This window comes from Phascolarctos cinereus, unplaced genomic scaffold, assembly GCF_003287225.1.
Source record: "Phascolarctos cinereus isolate Bilbo 61053 unplaced genomic scaffold, phaCin_HiC Scaffold_726;HRSCAF=1367, whole genome shotgun sequence".
NCBI classification, from domain to species: Eukaryota; Metazoa; Chordata; class Mammalia; order Diprotodontia; family Phascolarctidae; genus Phascolarctos; species Phascolarctos cinereus.
This window is the reverse complement of record NW_027556098.1, coordinates 155,793,331-155,815,528: the sequence shown is the minus strand read 5'-3', so window position 1 is coordinate 155,815,528 and position 22,198 is coordinate 155,793,331. Positions and strand designations below refer to the sequence as shown.

Genomic DNA, 22,198 nt, shown 5'->3' with positions numbered 1-22,198 from the left:
GCTGTTCAAAGTGAATAGGTGCTCCTTGAGAAAATTTCAATGTTGTAACTGTCATTGAAATACTAAATGATTAAACATGAAGTGTATTTTAAAAACATTGGATGCTAAATTTTTTCATATATAAAATTGGGCTGAATTCTACTATTTTGCTCTAAAATCTCCTTCCCCAACCTTTATCCTGGTGGCATCCTATGCTCTCTGGGCCAGTGTTGATGAGTTTTGTCAAACCCAAAAGTGTTTCAGAGCCAAATGAGTTTAGGGAATACTAAATTAGAGAAAATAAACTGGTTTTTGTGTCCTTTTGGTACATGAAGGCTGAAAAGAAATATAATTACAGCTTTTAAGTATGTGGAGAAACAGTCTTTCCCCTTTTCCTCTGATGACAGAATAAGAGGAATAATATTACACCTAGAAGTATTTTTCTTGAACATTAAGGAAAGATTTATTTCCTCAGAGCTTTTATGAAACACTGAAATTAATTATTAATGGTGGTTGTGGAGTCTTCTCCTCTAGAGATTTTTGAGGACAGGGTAGTCCACTGTCTACTTATATAATTTGGATATAGTTCTGCCCCAGAGATCTGCTTCCAGTTCTGTTATCACTCTGTGAAATGTGCTAATCATCACACTAGAAAGCCAAAAATAAATTACATTGAAACCTCATATGCACTTACATCTGAAGAATTTAGTTTTCATATTGTTAAATCTGCTTAAATCTGGGCTTATATAAGAGGCTTTCTGACAGAAACTTCATCATCTTCCAATCTTGGTATATTTATGCCAAACATTTTTCCAACATTTCTTTCTAAAATAAGAATAAAGTGACTTTATATTCAGTTATTCCAGCACTGCAAATGGAAGTATAATTAAAGGAAGTCAATATCTGATTCTACTGCATTTTTAAAAAATTAAGTAACATTCCCCAAGTCTTTATGCCTGTTTAAATAAAACTATATCTTGCTGTAAAAGTAACTCGTTACCATATATTTTTTCTGTGCCCTCCTTTCTTATATAATTAGATTTTTTTCTTCTTGCTTTGCAAATTGTTTCTCCTTAAGAGAAAGCTCTTTGTGTTTGATTTATGATGTTAGCAAAGTGCTTTATTTTCACCCACAGCTTGTCATTGGTTTCTATAATTGGTAGGAACATGTGACTGACCTACCTCTGCATTGACGTTTTTGTATGAGCAAGCTGGTATCTTTGGGAATTTTCTCTTCTCTCCGTACCTTTCTGTAGCAGAAAAAAGTAGGACATAATTCACAGTTACATTAATTGTTCTGCCCTTTATGCTGTATTTCTAAACATTGTTCTTTCCTCCCACATAGGAATTGAATACTAGTTTTGAAGAGTGGGAGAAATTAATGAGGGCTCCACATTCAGGTGCCACCGAGACTGGTAACCACTTTTTTCAAGCCATGGGGCTGATGACCCGCATGTTTAAACAAACAGCTATTGCGAAGGTATTCTTGAAATTTCTGTGTAATTCTATTTTATTCTTGATGAAGATTATTTTAAATAATTTAGTTAGTTTAACATCTTATTTTTAAGACTGCCCCTTGCATCATTCTTCTCATTCACTTCATCCCTATATATAATGCTTTCCCACCCACTCATGCTGAACCTTACAAAAACCTTATTATCTTCTGTTCTGGTGGTTCCATCTTATCTGTATGTCAAATTGTCTTTTAATTAAATGTAGCCATACTTTATCTTCAGTTTTAAATATATATAGACATATATTTCTATAGATGTGTGTATGCATATATGTGTGTATGTATACATGTGTATATATGTGTATACATAATAGACATACACCTACATACACATACATATGTGTGTACGTGTGTGTATACACCTCAGTTTGCTTACTTTTTTTTTGTAAATGAAGTTATTTAAATCTGCAAGTTGTGATTATAAAGTAGAGTCATAGACTTGGAGGCACCTTAGATTAGAGGTCAGCTGGTCCAGTGGTGTCAAACTTATATAGAAACAAACCCCTGCAGGCTGAACAATGATATAAAAATCCGCAAATCAATACAATCTGTGTTGTATTTATTTTGTTAAACATTTCCCAATTACATTTTTATGTGATTTGGAATGTACTTGGTAGTTTTGTAGACCTTGAGTTTGACATCTCTGATCTAGTCCACCCTTCTTCTTTCACACATGAGAAAAGTAAGATGGAGAGATGTGATTTCTGCAAGTATTACAGTGGCCAAGCTGGGAACTGAGTCAAAGCTTTCTGACTCATATTCCATGATACTACATCATGCTGATTTCTACATTAGGACACTGGGATTTTTTTTTCCTATCTTACTAGAATTTATGAATCTAAATGAATCACCGAATGTCACAGAAATCAGAGGTGTAAGATGTCATCTTAGCTTGTATAACTCTTACCTGGAGGACATTGTCCACCTTGTAATGATTCTACCTCATATGGTAAGCCCATTTAATTTTCAGCTATCTGGTTAGTAATATCTTCTTTGGTTGTGAGATGAAATCTGTCTTCCTTATAATTTATACTCATTCTAGTTTTTCCCATCTGAACTATGTAGAATGTCTAATTCTTCTTCTATGTGACAATCTTTGAAGTAGCTGAAAACAGCTTTTATGTACCCTCTATAATCTTCTCTTCTCCACTCTAAAAAGTTCTGATATCTTTGATCATTCCTTATGTGAATTATAATTTCAAGTTCTTATATCACATTGGTCTCCTCTTCAGAATGAACTCTAGCTTTTCAGTCTCTCTCTCTCTTATGGTGGAGTACTTAAAATTGCATACACTATCCAAATGTGGATTTACCATTACAGATTACAATGGAATTCTAACTCACCATATTCTGAACACTATCCTTCTTTTAATTCAACCCAGGATCACATAGGTTTTGAGCTCAAAGCAAGAAAACCTGAGTTCTAATCCTGTCTCTGACACAGCCTAGGGTTACTAACCTCTCAATACTACAGACAACTCTCAGAGATTATAAGTTGCAGAACAGTTTCTTATCTGTATTGGTCAAAGGAGTTTCCTCACTGGGGTTTCCTTATGCAAATAAAATCACAGATTCCTCAGACCAAAATGGAAGATCATTTTAGCTGTTTTGGCTGCTCAATTTTGCTTTCAAATCATAGTCAAATAAAACCCATGCATCTTTCTCTTTATCAGCTACTTCTTAATCTTTTTAAGAAGGACCACAGCCATTCTCATTTACTTTCCTCACCCCACTCCTTTTCAGTTCTCCCTTTTTGTGTTATCTTCCCCCATCAGAATGTAACCTCCTTGAGTAGGTACCATCTTATTTTCTTGTATTTGTATTTCCAGGGCATAGCTCAGTGCCTGGCATATAGGAAGTACTTAATAAATGTTTTATCTGTCATTCTCCTTCCTCTTCACTCACCCATATTTCTGATCCAGCCTAATTAGAAATGATCTTTCTGTATTTGAACTTCAAATAGCATTTAGTATGTACTGTTCCATGCATTCTTTATATTTCCTCTATTTTCCATTATAATTATTGTATGGTTACTGCATATTTATGCACATTTTAAACCTTTGTTAGAATGCGAGTTTTATTAGTGAGGAAGTAATGTCTTGTCTCCTTGCACAGTAGTTTGCAAGTAGATTTCTTATCTCATCCCTGTGGGTATTCAGTACAGATTGTAACCCATTTATAGCTTCTCATTCTGAATGATTATTGTCCATGTTCTTCCATAGTTTATTCATAGAGATCAACTCATTATGTGGAAAGCTGTCCTTTAGGTCTTTTTATATTTCAAAGGTACCAACTAGAAGGGTCCTCAGCTTTTCTACCTGTTATCTCTCACTCATGTGACATGCTTGACTAACTGTCTTTTCCTATAATACATATTCTCAGTGATATCCCTTACCCACTTATTTGAGTGAATGATGTCAATATACTGCAGCTTTCTTGTGCTCACTATGAGTCTCTCCATTGTGTTTTGCATCAACTAAAACTTAAATTGTTTGGAGGTCATGGTGGTACAAGATTTGTAACCAAAGAATATCACTGGGAGAATATTCGCATTAAAAATATGGTTCTTTTCACCTGGAAAAAAGCTTGGGAACATTAAAAGCATAACAGTTTCCTAAAATTGGATCTTGCCTGCTCTTTTCCTTTTCAATCCTATGGCAAACTTATTATTCATCTACCATGCCTTTTTTCTTATTTTGTACTGATCAACTAACTCAATAAACTGTCCTTCCAAAAGTGCTTGTCATAGTCAGGACAGTAGACATTTCCATCCATTTCGTTTTGTTTGTATTGATTGCTAGGTTGATCTTTTTTGAATAATCAGAAGACTTCTTTCATTCGAATCCTGTGAAAGAGATCTACAGCAATGGGAACAACTTTGGCAAGTGTATATCTTCCTATTCTGTATGTCCCTTGGCATTAATAATGTGCCTGTCATTGTATAGGGCTTTTTCTCAAGTGTGATCTTAACATGCATACATACATAGACACACACATATATCTTCTTTAAGGCTTCTTTAAGGCTGAATTTTGCTTTACCAAGTTAAATACTTCCTTGTGATTAACAGATGATAGCTGTAGCAATATCTTTCAATCAGTTGTGAGAATGTAAAGAATATAATTTACTGTAGAAAATCATTTAAATGAGTATATGGATAGTTGAATGAATGCATGTATGTATGCATGAATGAATGAATGAAAAAGCAATTACTAAGAGTTTAATTTGTACAAAGTACTGTGCTAAGCACTAGCAATACTGAGCAAAAAAGATTCCAAGCTCATATTCCAATGAGGGAGACAATAGATACAGATGGTTTTAGCTACAAATCAGGTGGAACACAGTCCATAGGGTACAGCAGCAAAAAAGATGGTAATACATCTTTTAAAATGTCATTTCTACTGATAAAATCCTATCAGTTTCTGATATTGAATCATTTGACAGTGCCAAGAACTTTGGTGGCAAGAACTTTCTTTTCTGTATTTATCAGCTGTGGCTCTAATGCTTGTGAAAGCCTTTCTATTCTTTTCACCAAGGATACTTTCAATATGGATATAAATCATTCTTAAAAAGATGAGAAAGTAGGTTCCCTGATTACTAATGTTCTCTGTCAACTTTTTGTTAGTATTAACATCATGAGTTTTCTGAGATATTGTAAAAATACTCTTCTGTATTTTCTAGATTGTGTTATTTCCAGCATGGCTTTTCTTGGTTTATACTCAGCTTGGTCTAGCCCTTCTTCCCAATTTCATCTTCCTAAATGCCATTTCTACTTTTCATATGTTACTTTAGGGACTAAGACAGGAATGGGGAACCAGAGCTGTCATGATGATCTAAAGAGATTTTGGGAAAGCACATGTGACTTCAAGGCCAGAGGTTCCCCACCCTGGGACTAAAGTGTCAGATTCCCCCTGTTGATGAAAATACATTTTTATAATAACATTGATTTTTTTTTGTGTCTGTATGTTTTCCTCACATGTCTGTTTTCGGAATACTATAGGATGATATAGCTTATTTGGCTCAAACTAGGCTTTCTTAATATTTCTTTTCAATTCTGTTCCTTTTCACCATTTTATTAGGCAATATTCCTTTTAATTATCTACCATCTTCCATTGTAAGATGTTGGAAACAAGATAATAGTCTAAATCAGTGTTGCCCCCTAGTTTCCATCTCTTTCTCTGTAGCAATGAGTTCAAGTTTTGGCTGACTGAGGAAGTTAGAGGCTCCTTTAGACTTCTTATTTTGGTAATTTGATTAAACTTCCTTAGGAAATGGTGATCACTTGTGTCAATATCTGTTCCTTTATTAATTCCCTATTTTTTCACAGAAATTTTGATTTAGTCTTGACCTGTGCTATTATTAGTGAAGGAAATTCCTAGAGTGGACAATCTCTCCACTGACAATGATTGGCACCTGTAACTTGGAGTCTTAGAGAGTTGCCTGGGAACTTAGAGGTTAAGCAACTTGGCCAGGGTCACATAGATAGTATGTGTCAGAGACAAGACTTGAGTTCTTAATGATTTCACATATGACTGTCTGTCTGTTGTACTATGCTGCCTTCTTTAGTGTTAATTTATAGCTTGTTTAAATAGGTCACTGTGAACCTGTTTTTAATTGCGTATAATATCTTCCTATCAACTCTGTTCTTCTAATTTGGTGTTGTTTTTGATCTTTGTTCAAAAAAGTTGTTGGTATGAGTATAAATAGTTGATTAAAAATGACTTTCATATCAGTAACCATTTATTTTCTGATTGTTAAAACATAGTTATAGAATTGACTGAAAGGTACAGAGAATACAAGATCATACTGTGCTAATTGTTTGGTATCTATGAAAAAGCATTTCATTTTGTAGAGTAGAACGCTGACTTTACTGCTTTCTTCCATGATGTATCCCATGCTAAGATAATAAAAGGTTATTTAATGAATTCAACAACAGATATAGCTTTGTTAATTTAATCTGTTAATATCAAGTAAGGTATAAAACAGAAAGGTGTGTGCTCCCTAGTGTTGTTTGTTATTGTCAGAGAGGATGGAAATGGAAGACTCCAAATGAAAGAGGAATATCTTGTAAGTGATGAGGTACTCTAGACGTTTCTGTTTGAGGATTTGAGGCAACAAGGTGGCACAGTGATAAGAACACTGGATCTGGAGTCAAGAAGACCCAAGGTCAAATCTGGTCTTAGACATTTACTAGCCATGTGACCCTGAGCAAGTCATTTAACATCTCTTAGCCCTAGTTTCCTCCTCTATAAAATGAGGATTGTAGGATCAGCCTTCCAGAGCTGTCATGATGATCTAAAGAGATTTTGGGAAAGCACTTTACAAATTCTAAAGCACTATATAAAGTCACTTAGCCCACTAATCTGGTCTATCAGTACATATATCTTGAACAAACACAGTGAACTGAGTCTAGAACAAATAGATGGAAGAGAGGAAGACTGGGTTGCATTTGGGAAATTATGTATCCCATTCAATGATCTCAGTCTTCTCCCCAAATCAAAAACTTCTTTTTAATATGACATGCTTACATAGACAAAATTTGTGGCTAGGGAAAGTACAATGACTTAAACTCTTTATTTCTAGCTTTACTGGCCAAAAGTGGCCCCAAGAGAATATATACCTGAAAAGTTCTGAACAGGTACTTGATAGAAACCCCGTCCCAAGAGGAAAGGGCATAAACCATTAATGCTTGAAGAAAGGAAAGGTCCTGCACCATGTAAGAGCTTTTGGGAGCCAAGGTGGCTATAGGACCATGATAAGACCTGGTGAAAGTAGCTTAGAGCTCAGGTGAAAGTATAGATGCCTGAGCAAGAAGAAGATGCATGCCATGGAAAGGAAGAGGAAAGCAGACTCTGAACCAGCCCCAGATTTCTTTCTTCTTTTTTTTTTTTAGCCAATTGGGGTTAAGTGACCTGACCAGGATCACGCAGCTAGTAAGTGTCAAGTGTTTGGTCTGAGGCTGGATTTGAACTCAGGTCCTTCTGACTTCAGGGCCGGTGATCTATCCACTGCACCACTTAGCTGCCCCTTTGGGTTTCATATTATTGCTGCTTGGGGTAGAGACATGACTACTCAGTGTCATGAATTTTGTGAGGACTATTACCAACCCTGTGGAATGACAATATAGCAGGTAAGGAACAGCACTTAGAGAAAGTTCTTTCTAGCGTAATGAGTATGGTAGCCCCTTCTCTGGTCTATACATACCCTTTCATAAATTTGTTCTATGTTTAAATCTTTATTTTTTGCTTAATTCTTTAAAAAGAACTGAAGACACTTAGGGAAAGAGCCAAAATCAAACCACATTTAGTTGTTACTAGAGTTTCCCTGGTTTGGGAGAAAATTAGATGTTGTTAGAGATATATGTGATCCCAAACCTGAAGTTCTCTGCCTTGGGATACTTTAAACATTAGAACTCTTTCAATGATGCTCTATGGCTGGAAGTCATGGCATACTAAAATGTGTCTGATTTAAACTGCAGTCCATTCATGAGTGGATAAAGGTATTGTAGAAAATGTGGTTGGGAATGTTGCTTCTGCGTGTCACTCATCAGGGTGTAGATAAGTCCCCAAAACCCCTTGATGAGTAACTGTTGGAGTATTGACAGCTGTAGGCTGTTGACAAGAAAATGTAGGGAGTGGGAGATGTAATTAGGGACAGAGACTCATGTGGGGAAATTAGGAGCTCCTGATAGGCTGTAAGACCTGCATTACCCAGCCAATGGGGAAACAGGGGAGGGAACTGTGATTAGGGCCTAGGAATAAAAAGCCTTGCTCTCCCCTTCTGTAAGGTGTGCCCACACATGGGACATTTGGCCTTGCTAGGCTGTTAATAAAAAGTTTTTCTGGTTTACCAATGGCTTCTTGGAACTTTTGCTAACAGTATGGGAAGGTCATAATTACTCTGCACCATATCACCAATAATGAATTGCGTGCAAAAAGCTGCCAAAGAGGTCATTAACGCCTGATCAGAAAAAAGGGTTAGTCAGTCATGTAGGAGAATAGGATAAAAGCTGGATATCCTTGATATTACATTCACCCCACCCACCCAAATGTCGAGAGACATAGAGAAAGCTCCCTGCCAGAGGATTTATGGGAGGACGCAGGCAAGAGTCTTCCAAGATAAGACAGGGATGAGTTGTGACCAGTTTGGAAAGAGTACCCACATGAATCGGGTCAAAGTATTGAAACATCTGTATTATAATTATGCACAGTTTTGTCCTTTTTCTTTTTTTTTTTACCTGGTTTCAACCCTACTTGGAAAAAATCGCCCTGAACGGCTCATTATGTTTAAGTTATTGATTTCTCTTTTTTTTTCTTTTATTGTAAATATTTTATCCTTTAGCAAATATTGCAAACTCAAGTATGATAGTTTTATGTGTTTTTCTAACCCTATATTTCTTAAATTATTGTTCTAAAACGTTTTCTTTATTCTGTAGTTTGACACAAGGTAGTGGAAAGGAGCAGTAAAATGGAAGCCAGAAGACCTGCCTTTTCCTTCCAGTTTTGTCCCTAACTCATTATTTGATGTTGGCCAAGTGACATATTGCAGGCCAGTGACAGAGCTGGGCAGAATAAAAGAGTCTTATTTCACTCTTTGGACTCTGGTGGGTCTGGCTTCCTAAATTGTTACCCTAAACCCATTTTTCCCATAGAAACATTTTATTATATGATGGTTATGTTGTATAAAACTCATTGCACTATATTAGTTATACATGATGGATTAAATAGGTTATTTGTCTTGGTCTTGGTCATATTTCTTTGGGGAAATTATTTTTGAACAATCAATTTTTATGTAAATTTTTGGAACACAATTTGTTCATAAATTGGAGATTGTCTCTGTTCCCAATCTCTTCATCAGTCTGCTGAATCAAATTATGATTTCTAACAGAACATAAGCTGCATGGAGATAGAGATCTTGTTTTAATCTTTGTTTTTCAGACAACACTAAGCAAAGCTTCAGGCATATATAGTAAGCACTAAATAATTTTGAATAAATGAATTCATGTTAATAAATTTAAAAATAACTTTAAGCCTAATAATGCCATCATATCTTAATAGTTACATCTCATTCAATGTCCTGCTTTTAGTTCATTATGGAAATTATTATTAATGGAAATTGGGAAAGTTAATTGTAAAAGAAGAATGTTTCATCAAGTATATGGTGAACACATTCAAGTATAAAGATATAATTCCTAAAAAATATACTGTTTTTTGAGGTATCCATTTTGAAGAGATGGTACTTTGCCCAAGAGGGAGTGTGTTGCAGAAATAAGTGCTTGTCTTGTAGTCTAGTCAGGTGAGAGAGAATTGGTTTGAATTATATCTTTAACCTTTTCTACCCTGTGATCATGTGCAAAGTCACTTACCATCTCTCAGGGTCACTTTCCTCACCTGAAAAATGAAGATAATACTGGTCTAGTACTGACCTCTTGGAACTGTAAAAATCAAATGAGTTAATGATGCGTCTTATGGGCTTTGCAAATTTTAGCGTGCTGTATTTATTAATGGCAACTTATTGTTAATGGGTAATAAGTAACCAAAGCAAAAATTCCATTATTTTAATAATTAAATTGCTAGTGAAATAACATCTTCATTATTTATTGCATTTAATAAAAGAAGAATTATGTTCTCTGTAATATTGCACTAAATGAATATGAAAAATCTTTTTCTTGTCTTATATTCTGAATCACTGACTAAGTCTTGCTTTCATGTATATGGCTAATTTAACAATGATAATAAATTGTCATTATAGAATCATAGACCCAAAAAGAACCTCTGGGATCATCTGTTTCCTTTCCTTTCCTCTAGCCAACATTGTCTATCAAAGTCTAAATAAATGGCTTTCCAGTCTATTTCTCTGGCTCTCCAAGGAGATTTCTGTATCTCATTATCTTTTTGTTCCCCCCTCTTCCATAGTACCTCACAATACCTTTCAGGCAGAGGGAAGCCCAGCAGTGCTATTGGTCTTGCTAACATTATTACAGTATTAGATATTAACTGTTCTAGACTCAGGCAATTCTGATAGAGATATAACAGCTCTCATTTCTGAAAATGCATGGCTCTGTCTCATAAGATTGCTGAACATCTTCCTGAAAAAAAAAAATGATGCAGCTCAAATTTAATGATTTATTGTGAATTTGTGGGGTTTTTTCCTGCACTGAAATTTTGATGACACAATAGTGTGTCATGTAACTGTATAGTATCATATTGTAAACAAGTCTTTGCAAGCACATATTCTTTCCAGTCCTTCCTGACAATGTGCAACATGCTCACCTTTTAACACTTGGTTGTTAAGATCTGTTGGTGGACTTGACCAACTGATCGGTTGTAACTTGCATTTTGTGTGTTTATTTGGAAAATAATGTAATCATTATGACTTTACCTCTGTTACACAACAAATGAAACCTGTATGGTTTTTCAAAATTTTCTTATCTTGTCTTCTTTCCTTATGCTTCCACGGCCCCCTTATTTTTATTCAACGTCCCCCAGTTTCACCTGAGGCTACTACTGCCCCCCCCCCATCCAGTGCTCCCCAGAGGGTAGTATCACCCACTTTGGGAACCTCTGGGTTAGTCCATAATGAGACAAGATTCAGGAGAGCTAGTTTTGAAGATGAATTCTGCCACTAACTCTGTGAACTAGGGCAAGTTATCTAAGTTGACGAAGACCTTACTTTCCTCATCTGTAAAATGAGTGTGCTAGACTAGATCTCTAAGGACCTTTCCTTTTCTAACGGTCCCTGAATACATTAATTTAGATTCAGCTGCAGGTTCTGATTGGTTCTGAAGCATAACATGAAAGTGATGTTTTTGGAACATTTTTCCAGGAATATTAGAAGACAAGGCTAGAATGTAAATTATGGCCAAGTTAGGCTTTTAATTCCACCCTAATGAGCTTGGACTTTATTTGGACGGCAGTATGGAGCCAGTGATAGTTTTTTTTAACACTTGAGCATATTATCAGAACTTCATTTTAGGAAAATTAACCTGACCTTAGTATTTTAGATGGATGGAAGGTGGAAAATCATTTAAGAGGACATGGCCATAGTCATGGTGAAATTAATAAAGTCATGATCCGAGATCATGATAGATCAGTGATAGAAAGGTAGGCACAAGAATGTCACTGTGGTAGAATTGATGGGGCTAGACCACTAATTAAATGTGGATATAGAAAATAGAAACAAATAGAACTAAACTCTTCAGACTAAGTAACTGAAAGATGATTTTATGTGAACAGAAATAGGGAATTTAGGAGAAGTAATTTAGGGAGGGAGAATAATAAATTGAGTTTGGGACCTGTTGAGTTTGAATGATCAGCAATAAATACAGATGAATACAGATGAATTTTTTCTTTATTATAAACTGTTCCTCTTAGTTCTTTTGATCTTTCCCCTTAGTATATCTCTAGCATACTCATAAAGCAGTACACAATTGCATGTGGTGAGATGAAAAGGCATATATTTATATGCCTTATAATTTTCAGGTAAAATGTCATCATTGTGGATAGATGTTTTTATGTATAGGTCTTTATTTGCAAACAGATTATATAAATATACATATACATATACCCAGGTGTATTTATTACCTGTCACATGCTGTGTTTGCATTACAATACAAGAAAGACACATTTATTAAGTGCCTACTCTATGCCAGGTACTGTGCTAAGCACTAGGGAGATAAATAAGAAAAAGCCCCAACCTTCAAGGAGCTTAGATTTCAATAGGGGCAGGCAATACACATAAGGAAACTGAAAAGGGGTGGGAGTAGGGGAGAGAAAGTATATTTTTAAACATTCATTTTTTTTAAAAAATTTGAGTTCCAGATTCTCTCCTTTCCTCCAGTCCTTCTCCAACTCATTGAGAGAGTAACCGATATGATACCCATTATACATGTGAAGTCATGCTAAACATATTTCCATGTTAGCCATGTTGCAAAAGAAAGAGAAAAAAGAAATAAGCTTCTATCTTCACTCAGAGTTCATCAGTTCTTTTTCTGGAGTTGGATAGCATTTTTCATTATGAGTCCTTTGGAATTGTCTTGAATCCCTGATTTGATCAAAGTAGTTAAGTTGATCATTATTACAATATTGCTGTCACTATGTAGAATTTTCTTCTGGCTGTGCTTACTTCACTTTGCATCAGTTCATATAAGACTTCCTAGGTTTGCCACTGAACCATCATTAATAAATCTGATCATCACCAGAATCTGCCTTACCATGTGATGTGCATTTTCAAAGTCAATTCCTGCGTAAATGAATTTTGAAATGTGATAGTACAATGAACAATTCAGTAAAAGTAAAGAAAAAAGGGTTAATGTTTATTCAGATGTACATACTTTGAAATATGCATATGTATATGCAGTTTGAAACTTATGACAAGTTTGTGTTCTGAAGGCTAGTTTGTTAATTGTTTGGAGTTGAGGAACCTATTTTCCGATAAAAAAAAAAAGCATTATAAATCATGTTACCAAACCAACCTCTAAATTTAACCCACTTAACTCAACTATATGTAGCTCAACTATAGTTCTGAGGTGTTTGTTGTGGTCCTGACCTTCTTGAGCCCTTCTGATTTAATGGAGGAGCAACAAGGATAGGGATCTGGGGCCAGTAGTTTTGGTGATGCAAGATAAGAGGACAGTAGTATTAGGGAAGAGCTAGGATACTATTGAGCCACCTGGGGTAACAGAGGCCCCTTTGTAAATTAAAAGGGTCCCTAAGTAGGTAAAGGAAATGTCCTTAAAGGTTAAAATTTTTTAATTTGACATGAACTTTATAAATACCTATCAAAATAAATTTATTTAGGCAAATATAAGAATCCAAAGCTATATGTTACAGATGAGTTGCCAGACTGAGTGGAAGAAGTTTCCATATGAGGAATTCCTTATATAAATTAAATCCCAGGTTTTGACCTACCAAAAAATGAAGTAAATCAATTTATTGACTTTTAAGTCAGTCTGTTTGCAATGACAACATAGCTAGAATTTTTAAAACTATAATTTTTGTTTTGTGAGGGTTTAATCATGCTTCTCTGAGGCATTATATGTCTAGATTACAGATTTCTACTGTTTAGAATATTTGGAAATACAAGATATAGCTTGTGGAACAAGCCACATTGCTTTCAAGTTTTACTGTGTGTGGAAATTGTGATTATTGGGTTTCTCCACTTAATCTCACAATAATTTTCTCACTGAATTGATTTTCTTATAGTTAAAAACATGTAATTTCCCTAATGCTGTATACACAGCATGTTTCTCTGAAGAATTGTACCCATATGGCCCCAAAAGCATATATATTACATGTGCAAATATGACATTTCTCAATGCCACTTAAAGGCTAACAAGAGCATCTAACAATCGTAAAGTTCACATCAGTTAATTCTTAGAATATCCCTGACCTCTCTAGAGATTTTTCATTTGTGTATGAGAAAACATGGCTGGATTTTCTTTGTAATAATTTTTATGAGATTAATTATATGTTGTATTTTATATTTAGGCAGGTGCAACAAAGGACTATATCAAAATGATGCTTCAGAATGATTCGCTTAAATTTTTAGTTTTTGCTCATCATTTAAGCATGCTCCAAGCTTGTACAGAAGCAGCTGTAGAAAGCAAGGTATGTTTAGTTTTTACATAAACTGTTTCTAAATTCTTCTGATGCAGATTGTTTATTAATAACAGTTTGTTTGAGTTTATCTTATGGAGAAAATTATGCTAATTGGAAATTAAATTCTTCTAATTGGAAGGACTTTAATTATAGGCCCAGTGACAAAATAAATGTATGTGATTCAAGGACCATCCTAAATTCAGAGGCTTATCACCAGGCTAGACATGTTATGGTGAATTGTTTAGCTATCTACATATATATTGTATAGCTATCTTGGACACTTCTCAGATGTTTCCAGAAAGGACCTCATGAATCAGAGCAAGTGGCAGAGGCATCTTCCCAAAATGAGAAAGTTTCTCTGGTGAATATGGAGAGGACCAGAGAGTCAGGAGTGGACTTCGGAGACAAATGAACATGGCTGGTTTAGGCACTTCCTCAAATGACAGTTCCAAGGAGGAGCTCATCAATCACAGGAAGGGGCCGAGCCTTCTTCAGTGATGAGAAGCTGTTGAGGTAGAGCTGGAGAAGTTCAGAGAGCCTGAGCTGAGAGAGAAATGAGAAATGTACATGTGAAATCAACAGAATTTGGCAACTATTGGACATGGGAGTTGTGAAAGAGAGAAGAGTCCAGAATAGACTTAGACTAAGTGATTGGATTTAGGGGGCTAATGAAGAAGGAAGAGTCAAAAAAAGATGCCAGTATTATGAATCTGAGTGTCACTGGGAAGATATTAGCACTCTTGTCAGAAATGGAATTTCGAAAATGGGCAGGTTCAAGTTGAAATACCATTTTGACAAGTTGACTTGAATTGTAGAACAGACATATAAGTGGAAATGTTCAGTAGACAGTTGACTGAATGTGTACATTTGGGAGTCATTTAGAAATCATATGTGAATATATGTCAGCTATCAACTATGTTTAGTTTATAAAGTATTAGAAAAATGTTGGTCTCATTATGTGAATTAGTTCCGCAAGAACTTGCCCTGACTTTGCAATTTTCTTTGTAAACTTTAGGTTCGTTACATTAGAATAGATGGAAATGTTCCTTCTTCAGAAAGGATATATTTGGTCAATCAGTTTCAGAAGGATCCTGATACTCGAGTGGCTATCCTAAGCATTCAGGCTGCTGGCCAGGTAAGACAAAGGTAACAGAACTTAATTTGCCAGTGGACAATAACTTACTACAGCTCTTTAGTTGCAGGTAATAGCAACATCAAATCCATGGAAGAAGATTGGACTTAAAGTCAGGGGAGACCTGTATTTGAAATCTGCCTCAGTCATCTATCAGCCATGTGTTCTTAGCAAGTCACTTAACTTTTTTTACCTTCAGTTCTCTCATTTGTAAAATAGAAATGATGCCCTGTTGTATAGTATCTGAAACACAGAGGTTTTGTGAAGGTAAGTAAGGTGGTGGATATCTGAGCAATTTGAAAATCTTAAAGACTATAAATTTCAGCAGCTAGTGTTTGTATTCATGTTATTTTAAAAAAAAATGCCAACAACACAATAAAAACAAGAAGGTTAGTGTGAACAACTGTGGGAAATCACTATGTATATCTTTTGGATTGGGGTTAACAACTGGTAAGTAATAGAAATTTACAAATATGTAGAATCATTCATACACATGCATAACATTGGCTCATGTCTTTAAGGTAGATAAAATATAATACTTCTGTACTTGGAAGTGCAGTGATGAAATGGTTATGCCACCAATTAAATAGCAAAACTCTCTAATAGTAGATAGAGGTTGACTTCATAGCCACATAGCCCTGTACTAGTGTGGCCAGTGAAATTCAACACATATAGACAAAGGCAAGTTTTCTTCAAGCAAGATAATATTTTATTCCCAGGGCACAAATCCTGAGAATAAGAGGGTCAGTGGCTGCCTCAGTTTCCAACCAAAGACCTTGAACAAAAGGACAGTTCCCTTTTATAGGTTTTAGGGAGTACAGATCAAAGAACAGAATAGGGTAGGTGACATCATGGGGTCAAGGGCAACATAATTGGTTACATAGCTGAAGTGTGGGGAGCAGTATGATTGGTTAGAAGTTGGGAATGGGGGCTAGCAACAATCCCCCTCCTTCTCTCCTTCATATGACTATGAAATTTTGATAGTTGCCCAAACTTCTTTGGATAGCAAACCAGACATCCTTGAAGGATACTTGGTGTTGTAAAGATATTAGGCCTGACTTCCATTTATGGCAAGCTGCATCTCCCTGGGTCAGCAAAATTCTTGGGGCAAGAATAGAGCAGTGATTGGCAAGAAAACTGAATTTCTAAACTTAACCCACTACAAGCCAGTTTAATTCTGATCTAAGTTCAGAGACAGGGAACCATGATTTAAGCTGTTATAGGACAAAATCAATTAATTGTAAATAAGATCAGTAAAAAAATGATACAAAATCAATATATTTTCACTACGAAAGATCCCTCTTTCCTTTGTGGCTTCCATTGAGTCCTCATGCTGCAAAAAAAAAAAACAAAACCCACCAAGTAAGATAAGAACAGGGTTGACTGCAGATATTTATGAAAAATAGTATTATATCTGGCAAATGTGTTCTTTTTTTCTTTACTTTTTTAAATTCAGTTTTAAAGATCTGCCATCTTTCCCTCCCTCATAAAGTCTCATTCTTCACTCTGAGCCTTTCACCTCTCTATCAAGAGGTGGATAGCCTGTTTCATCATTAGTCTTCAGGAATTATGGATGGTGATTATGCTGATCAGAATTCTTAAGTCTTTCAAAGTTGTTCGCCTTTTCAGTATTGTTGTCCTTTTGTTAATTGTTCTCTTAATTCTGTTCACTTCACTCTGCATCAATTCATACAAGTCTCCCTGGGTTTCTCTGAAACTATCCTTTTCATCATTACTTATAGTACAATAGGTAGCATTTATATATCATGATTTGCTTAGCCATTCCCCAGTTGATGGGCACCCTTTCAGATTCCAATTCTTGGTAACCTTTAAATACTTTTGTACGTACTCAGTTAAAAATTTATTTTGCCTAGGACTAATCTCCTCTTAATCTACCATCCCTTTAATTCCCCCTTCTCCCTTATATACTTTATCTTCCATTATGTTGAGTGAAATGTATTTCTTTACCCATCTGTGTGTCTCTGTGTGAATTCTTCCCTCCTTTAACCAATTCAGGTTTGAACAAGGTTCGGTTGCCAGCCACTCCCCCCACCTCTTCTTCCTTGTTTGTTTAGACTTGTACTTGCATACTCTGGTTATGTGAGATTATTTTCCATAACTTTATTTTTCCTCTGCCACCTAGTGTGTTATTCTTCCACTCTTTTTCTTTTAAAACCACCAAGATTAACAGAACTACTAGGAGAATAGTCCTGATCTTATGACCTGTTGATCATCTGTCTTTGTATCTGTGCTAGTTGATGGTATGGGGTGATCATAATTCTCATCATAACTACTGTCTTGTCCTAAATCTGACTCTCTAAAGGCCCCAGGCTGGCTAGTAGCTTTACTTTAATTCCTTCTATACTTCATCCTGCCTCAGAGGGTGGCAGAAAGATTAGGTTCACGGCTTAGTTCAGTTCCTGTCTAGCCAAAATTATAGTCCAAAGCTCCCATGGGCTTGCCTAATGGGACCCTGGCTTCTCAGGGCTTCCCTGCTAGGCTGGTTGTAACATCTGACCTGGCATCTCCAGACTCCAGGCTTCCCAAAGTTCAACCTCCAGGGTTTGGAAACTGTATGCTCTGTACCTAGAACTGAAAAGGACAGACAAAACAGACCAACCCCAAGCTCTTTTCTCAAGGCCATCTTATCTACTAGGAGGGGAAGGAAGCCCTTCCTCCTATGTTACTGCTTGGTACCCCCATTGTGCCTGAATAAGACCCTCACTCCTGGATGCTACTTGCAAGAGAACTAACTGTGCCTAAGTTGGGTAGATTTAAAGTCATGTACAATTCTAGCCATGGAGCAAACAGAAAAGAGGCTGCCGCCAGCCACATGATAGGCTAAGGCAGAATGGCATCTCTCACATGGATGCCTGTACCATAGGTAATCTGGTCATGAAGCAAAGCCCCATTATACTCATAAAAAGGAAATAGATGGGAGGCAGCATGATAGAGCAGACAGAGAGCTGCCTTCAAACATAGGAAAACCTAGGTTCAGTACTCCCTTCTGATCCCTACCAGGCACATTTATGAACCTGGGCACATTTAACTTCTCAGTGCTTTAAGCAGCTCTCTAAGATTATACATTGCAGAGAAGCTGTCAATCTTCATTAGTATAGGCAATTTTTCACCATGAGCTCCCCACACCAGTGAAATCAGAGGTCTGGAATGGATAGGTAGGTGGCTAGATAGATAAATAGATATGTACATATTGTTTTTACACACACACACACACACACACACACACACACACACACGATTTATACATTTTGTATGTAATGCCATTATATCTTGATAAGAAATTTTAGCCTATTTTATTAGATAATTGTGTGCAATTTACTTTTTATGTTCTAATCACTTTTCTTTTTGCCCAGAGCAAGTAATAGTTATACATTTTGACAGGCCAAATAAATTTGCAGACAACACCAAGTTGAGAGGGATCACTCCTGTGATGGATTATGGAATCAGAATCTGAACAGATCTAGGTGGTCTGGAAGTTTGAGCCAAATCTAACAAAGTGAAATTTAATAAAGATAAATGCAGAATCCTATGTTGGGGTTAAAAAAAAAAACAAAATCCAGTTTTACATGTACAAGAGGCATGGCTAGATAAATCTGTGAGTTTTCATGGACTTGAAACAACATGGATTAGCAGTGTGATATAGCATCCAAAGAAGCTAATTATGATTAGCTGTGTTAAGACAGGGTTTGTGCACCAGACTGTGGGAATGATAGTCTTCTAGAACTCTAGCATTATCAGTCCAGAGCTATATCTTGCCTCATTCAGAATGCCATTGTTTTAGGAAGAACATTGATGAGTTCGAAAATATCAAAAGAAAGATAACCAGGGTTGTACAGGGCTTTGATATCATGCCAAACAACAATTGGTTAAAGAACGTAGGGATGGGTAGTCTATAAAAGAGAAGACTTGGGGGTAGCAGGAGATAGACATGTCACTAAAGCTATCTTCAAGGGATTTGAGGGGTGTTTATGTGGAAGAGAGGTTTGATTGGCTGGACTTGGCCCCTGAGGACAAATTAGGAGCATTGGGTGTAAAGAGTGTAGAGAAGCTATCTTAAAGTAGAACCTTGAATAGTAGTGAGTTACTCCTCACTGGAGGTATTCAAGCAGAAAGAGATTCTTAGTAAAGTACCTATAAGATTTTGTGAAGTCTGTGAAACCTTGTTATTGATTTTGTATGTTCTGTGTGATGTTTAAAATTAATTTTGTATATTTCATATGATGCTTAAAATGAAAGTCAAAATTTTAATCTATAAACTTTTCATTCAAACAATCATTTGGAAATTTATGCTATTTTTCTGTGGTACTGAGCAAAGTTGATTTCCTTCCAGATGTTTTTGCCATTCCTGTGTGATAGGCTTGTATCTTAGCCATAATAGAATCACCATTTCTTTTGCTTAAATTGCTTAGGGTTTAACTTTCACTGCAGCGACTCATGTCATATTTGCTGAGTTATATTGGGATCCAGGACATATAAAACAAGCAGAAGACCGTGCTCACCGAATTGGACAATGCAGTTCTGTAAATATCCACTATCTTATTGCTAATGGAACATTGGACACTTTGATGTGGGGGATGTTGAACCGCAAGGTAAACCAGCTAAGTTACCAGCTTACTTTGTTACAAATAGTATCTTTCTTGAATATGAGACTTTTTTTTTTAATGGTTGCCCTCCAGAAGAGGCTTAAGTCAACCAAGATGATTGTAACTAGGGTATGAAGTTAGAAAATGATATCTGGAGGTATACCACACTCTGAATTCCTGTGATGCTAATTACCATATATCACCTATAGTGAAACCATGGCATGAAGGTTTATCTACACCTGCTCTCTACTGAAATTCTTTTAACACCACATTAGAGACTTCTAAGGGGTTATTTTCCTCCCTCAATGCACTCTCCTTGGGAAAGTTCTTGTTTCTTTGGCCCTGCTTCTCATTTGGGATGAAGATCAGTATGTCGACCAACAGCCTCATGCCTTGTTCTTGAATTGTGAGAAGGGAATCATCTCAGTTTAACTAGTCTAATGCTCCTTCCCCTAAACCAATCTAATCCAGCACACATTGGTTAATTCCTTAATATCTGAATGTTAAGAGTCAGCATAACCTAGTAGATATGGTTCTAGATTTGGAGTTAGGAATGTTTAGGTTCATGGCATGGCTCCTACACTTGCTGGATGACTAGGGACAAGCCACCAAACCTTTCTAGCTTCAGGAAATTTTAGATGGGGAAGGATTTGCATTTGTGGAGGGAGTTCCTAAACCAAGAAAGTTAAGGGTCCTTGATATTAACATATGTGGATGTCAGTCAGTAAACATTTATTAAGCACTTAATATGTGGCAGGCACTATGCCAGGCATCTAGGTAATGCAATAGATAGAGCACTGGGCCTGTAGTTGGGAACACCTGAATTCAAATCTATCCTCAGACCCTCAATAGCTGGAAGATAATAATAGCACCTACCTTTTTCAGGGATTTTGTGAGGATCAAAGAGATAATATTTGTAAAGTGCTTAGCACAATGCCTGGCACGTAGTGGGCACTCTATAAATACTTATTCTTTTCCTTTTCCTGGGCAAAGAACGGCAAAAATATCGTCCCTGCTCTCAAAAAGCTCACATTCTAATGAGGAGACAACATATGGATAACTATGTACAAATGAAATCTATCCAGGGTAGATAGAAAATGTAAATGGATAACTATATACATGATAACTTAAGGAAGAAAATAGTAAGAACTATAGAGGATCTAGAATATTTTTTTAGGGGGATGATGTAATCAAATCTGTGTTTTCAGAATAACAATTTGGGAATTATGAGGATAGATTGAAAGGAGAGAAACATAGGTATGTAAACCAATTAGGAAGCTCTTGAAGTAATCCAAGCAAGAGAATATGAAAACTTGAATAAAGATAGAGCTTTGGAAGTAGAGAGGAGGGAACAGATGAGGCAGAAGTCAGGTAGGTAAGGCTAACAAGACAGAGCACCTGATTGGTTTTGGGGGTTGAAGAAGAGAGAAGAGCCTGGGTGACTAAAAATTTTAGCTTCAATAGAAATAGGAAAGTTTTGAAGAGGAACAGGTTTTAGGAGAAATGTAATCAGTTCCTTATTTGACATGTCCAAAAGGGTGCCGCATAAGCTAAAGGAAGAGAAAATCTCTAGAAGGAGAAAGCTTGATCAACATTGTGAAAAGCTACATAGAGGTCAAGTAGAATGACTGTGGAGAACAAGGGACTAGATTAAGTAGTAGAGTTCTCTGGTAACCTTAAAGAAATTGGTTACAGCAGTTTTTCAAATATGTAAATCATACACTGGAATCCTCTTCTGATGGTCTTTCTCATCTTAGCTTAGAAATGACAGTTCTTCCTAGGCTGGAAAAGCTTTCAGTATAAGTCTGTACGTATTTATTGGCCATAGCTCAGCCTAATTAAATAGGAAGAAGCTCATTTCTAGAATGCAGGCTACCATGTGATGGAGGGTTTTGGACATGAGTGGGATTTAAACCACTTACTCAAATAGAAACTCAGAGATTTCTCCAGGTAGAAAACAGAAGTTTTATTCTAGCAAGTCTGGCTCGACAGTTGGGCGTCACCTACCCAGGTCAGACTGGAGTAGTGAGGCCCAGCACAGACAATAGCAAGCAGTTATATAGTCTTAGGCAAATCACTCCAAAAAGCCCCCCTCCCCACTTGTTTGTCTCAATCTCTTTATCCTCATTGGCTGAGGCAAGAGACCTCACAGTCTATATTTAGAACCCAAGAGATACATTTTACTCAAAACATGCTTGGGAGCTAGAAGATTGCCTTGTGTGGTAAAGTTAAGGTACAAATCAAGGGAGGGGTGGGCAGCTGGTACACAGCCCCCATTCCCCAAAAACGAAAGTGAAATTTAGGCCTAGCTCATGCTGAAGCCCCACTACGTTTTGGAGCACAGCTTACATTTCACATGAGAGATTTTCACTT

At 36.4% G+C, this 22,198-nt stretch overlaps 1 protein-coding gene across 4 annotated transcripts in view; it reads left to right on the top strand.

Moving 5' to 3' along the window:
• The window catches only part of ZRANB3 (zinc finger RANBP2-type containing 3), a 205,103-nt gene that overhangs the window by 116,840 nt on the left and 66,065 nt on the right, over positions 1–22,198 (top strand). For all 4 annotated transcript variants that reach the window (XR_002328783.2, XM_078146830.1, XM_021009481.2 and 1 more), the window contains 4 exons: positions 1,325–1,459; positions 13,979–14,098; positions 15,105–15,224; positions 19,652–19,831. Coding sequence is in view for 3 of the 4 variants with exons in the window: in XM_078146830.1 (XP_078002956.1) it covers positions 1,325–1,459; positions 13,979–14,098; positions 15,105–15,224; positions 19,652–19,831 (555 nt within the window). In the remaining variant the exon portion in view is untranslated. The remainder of the gene's footprint in view (positions 1–1,324; positions 1,460–13,978; positions 14,099–15,104; positions 15,225–19,651; positions 19,832–22,198) is intronic.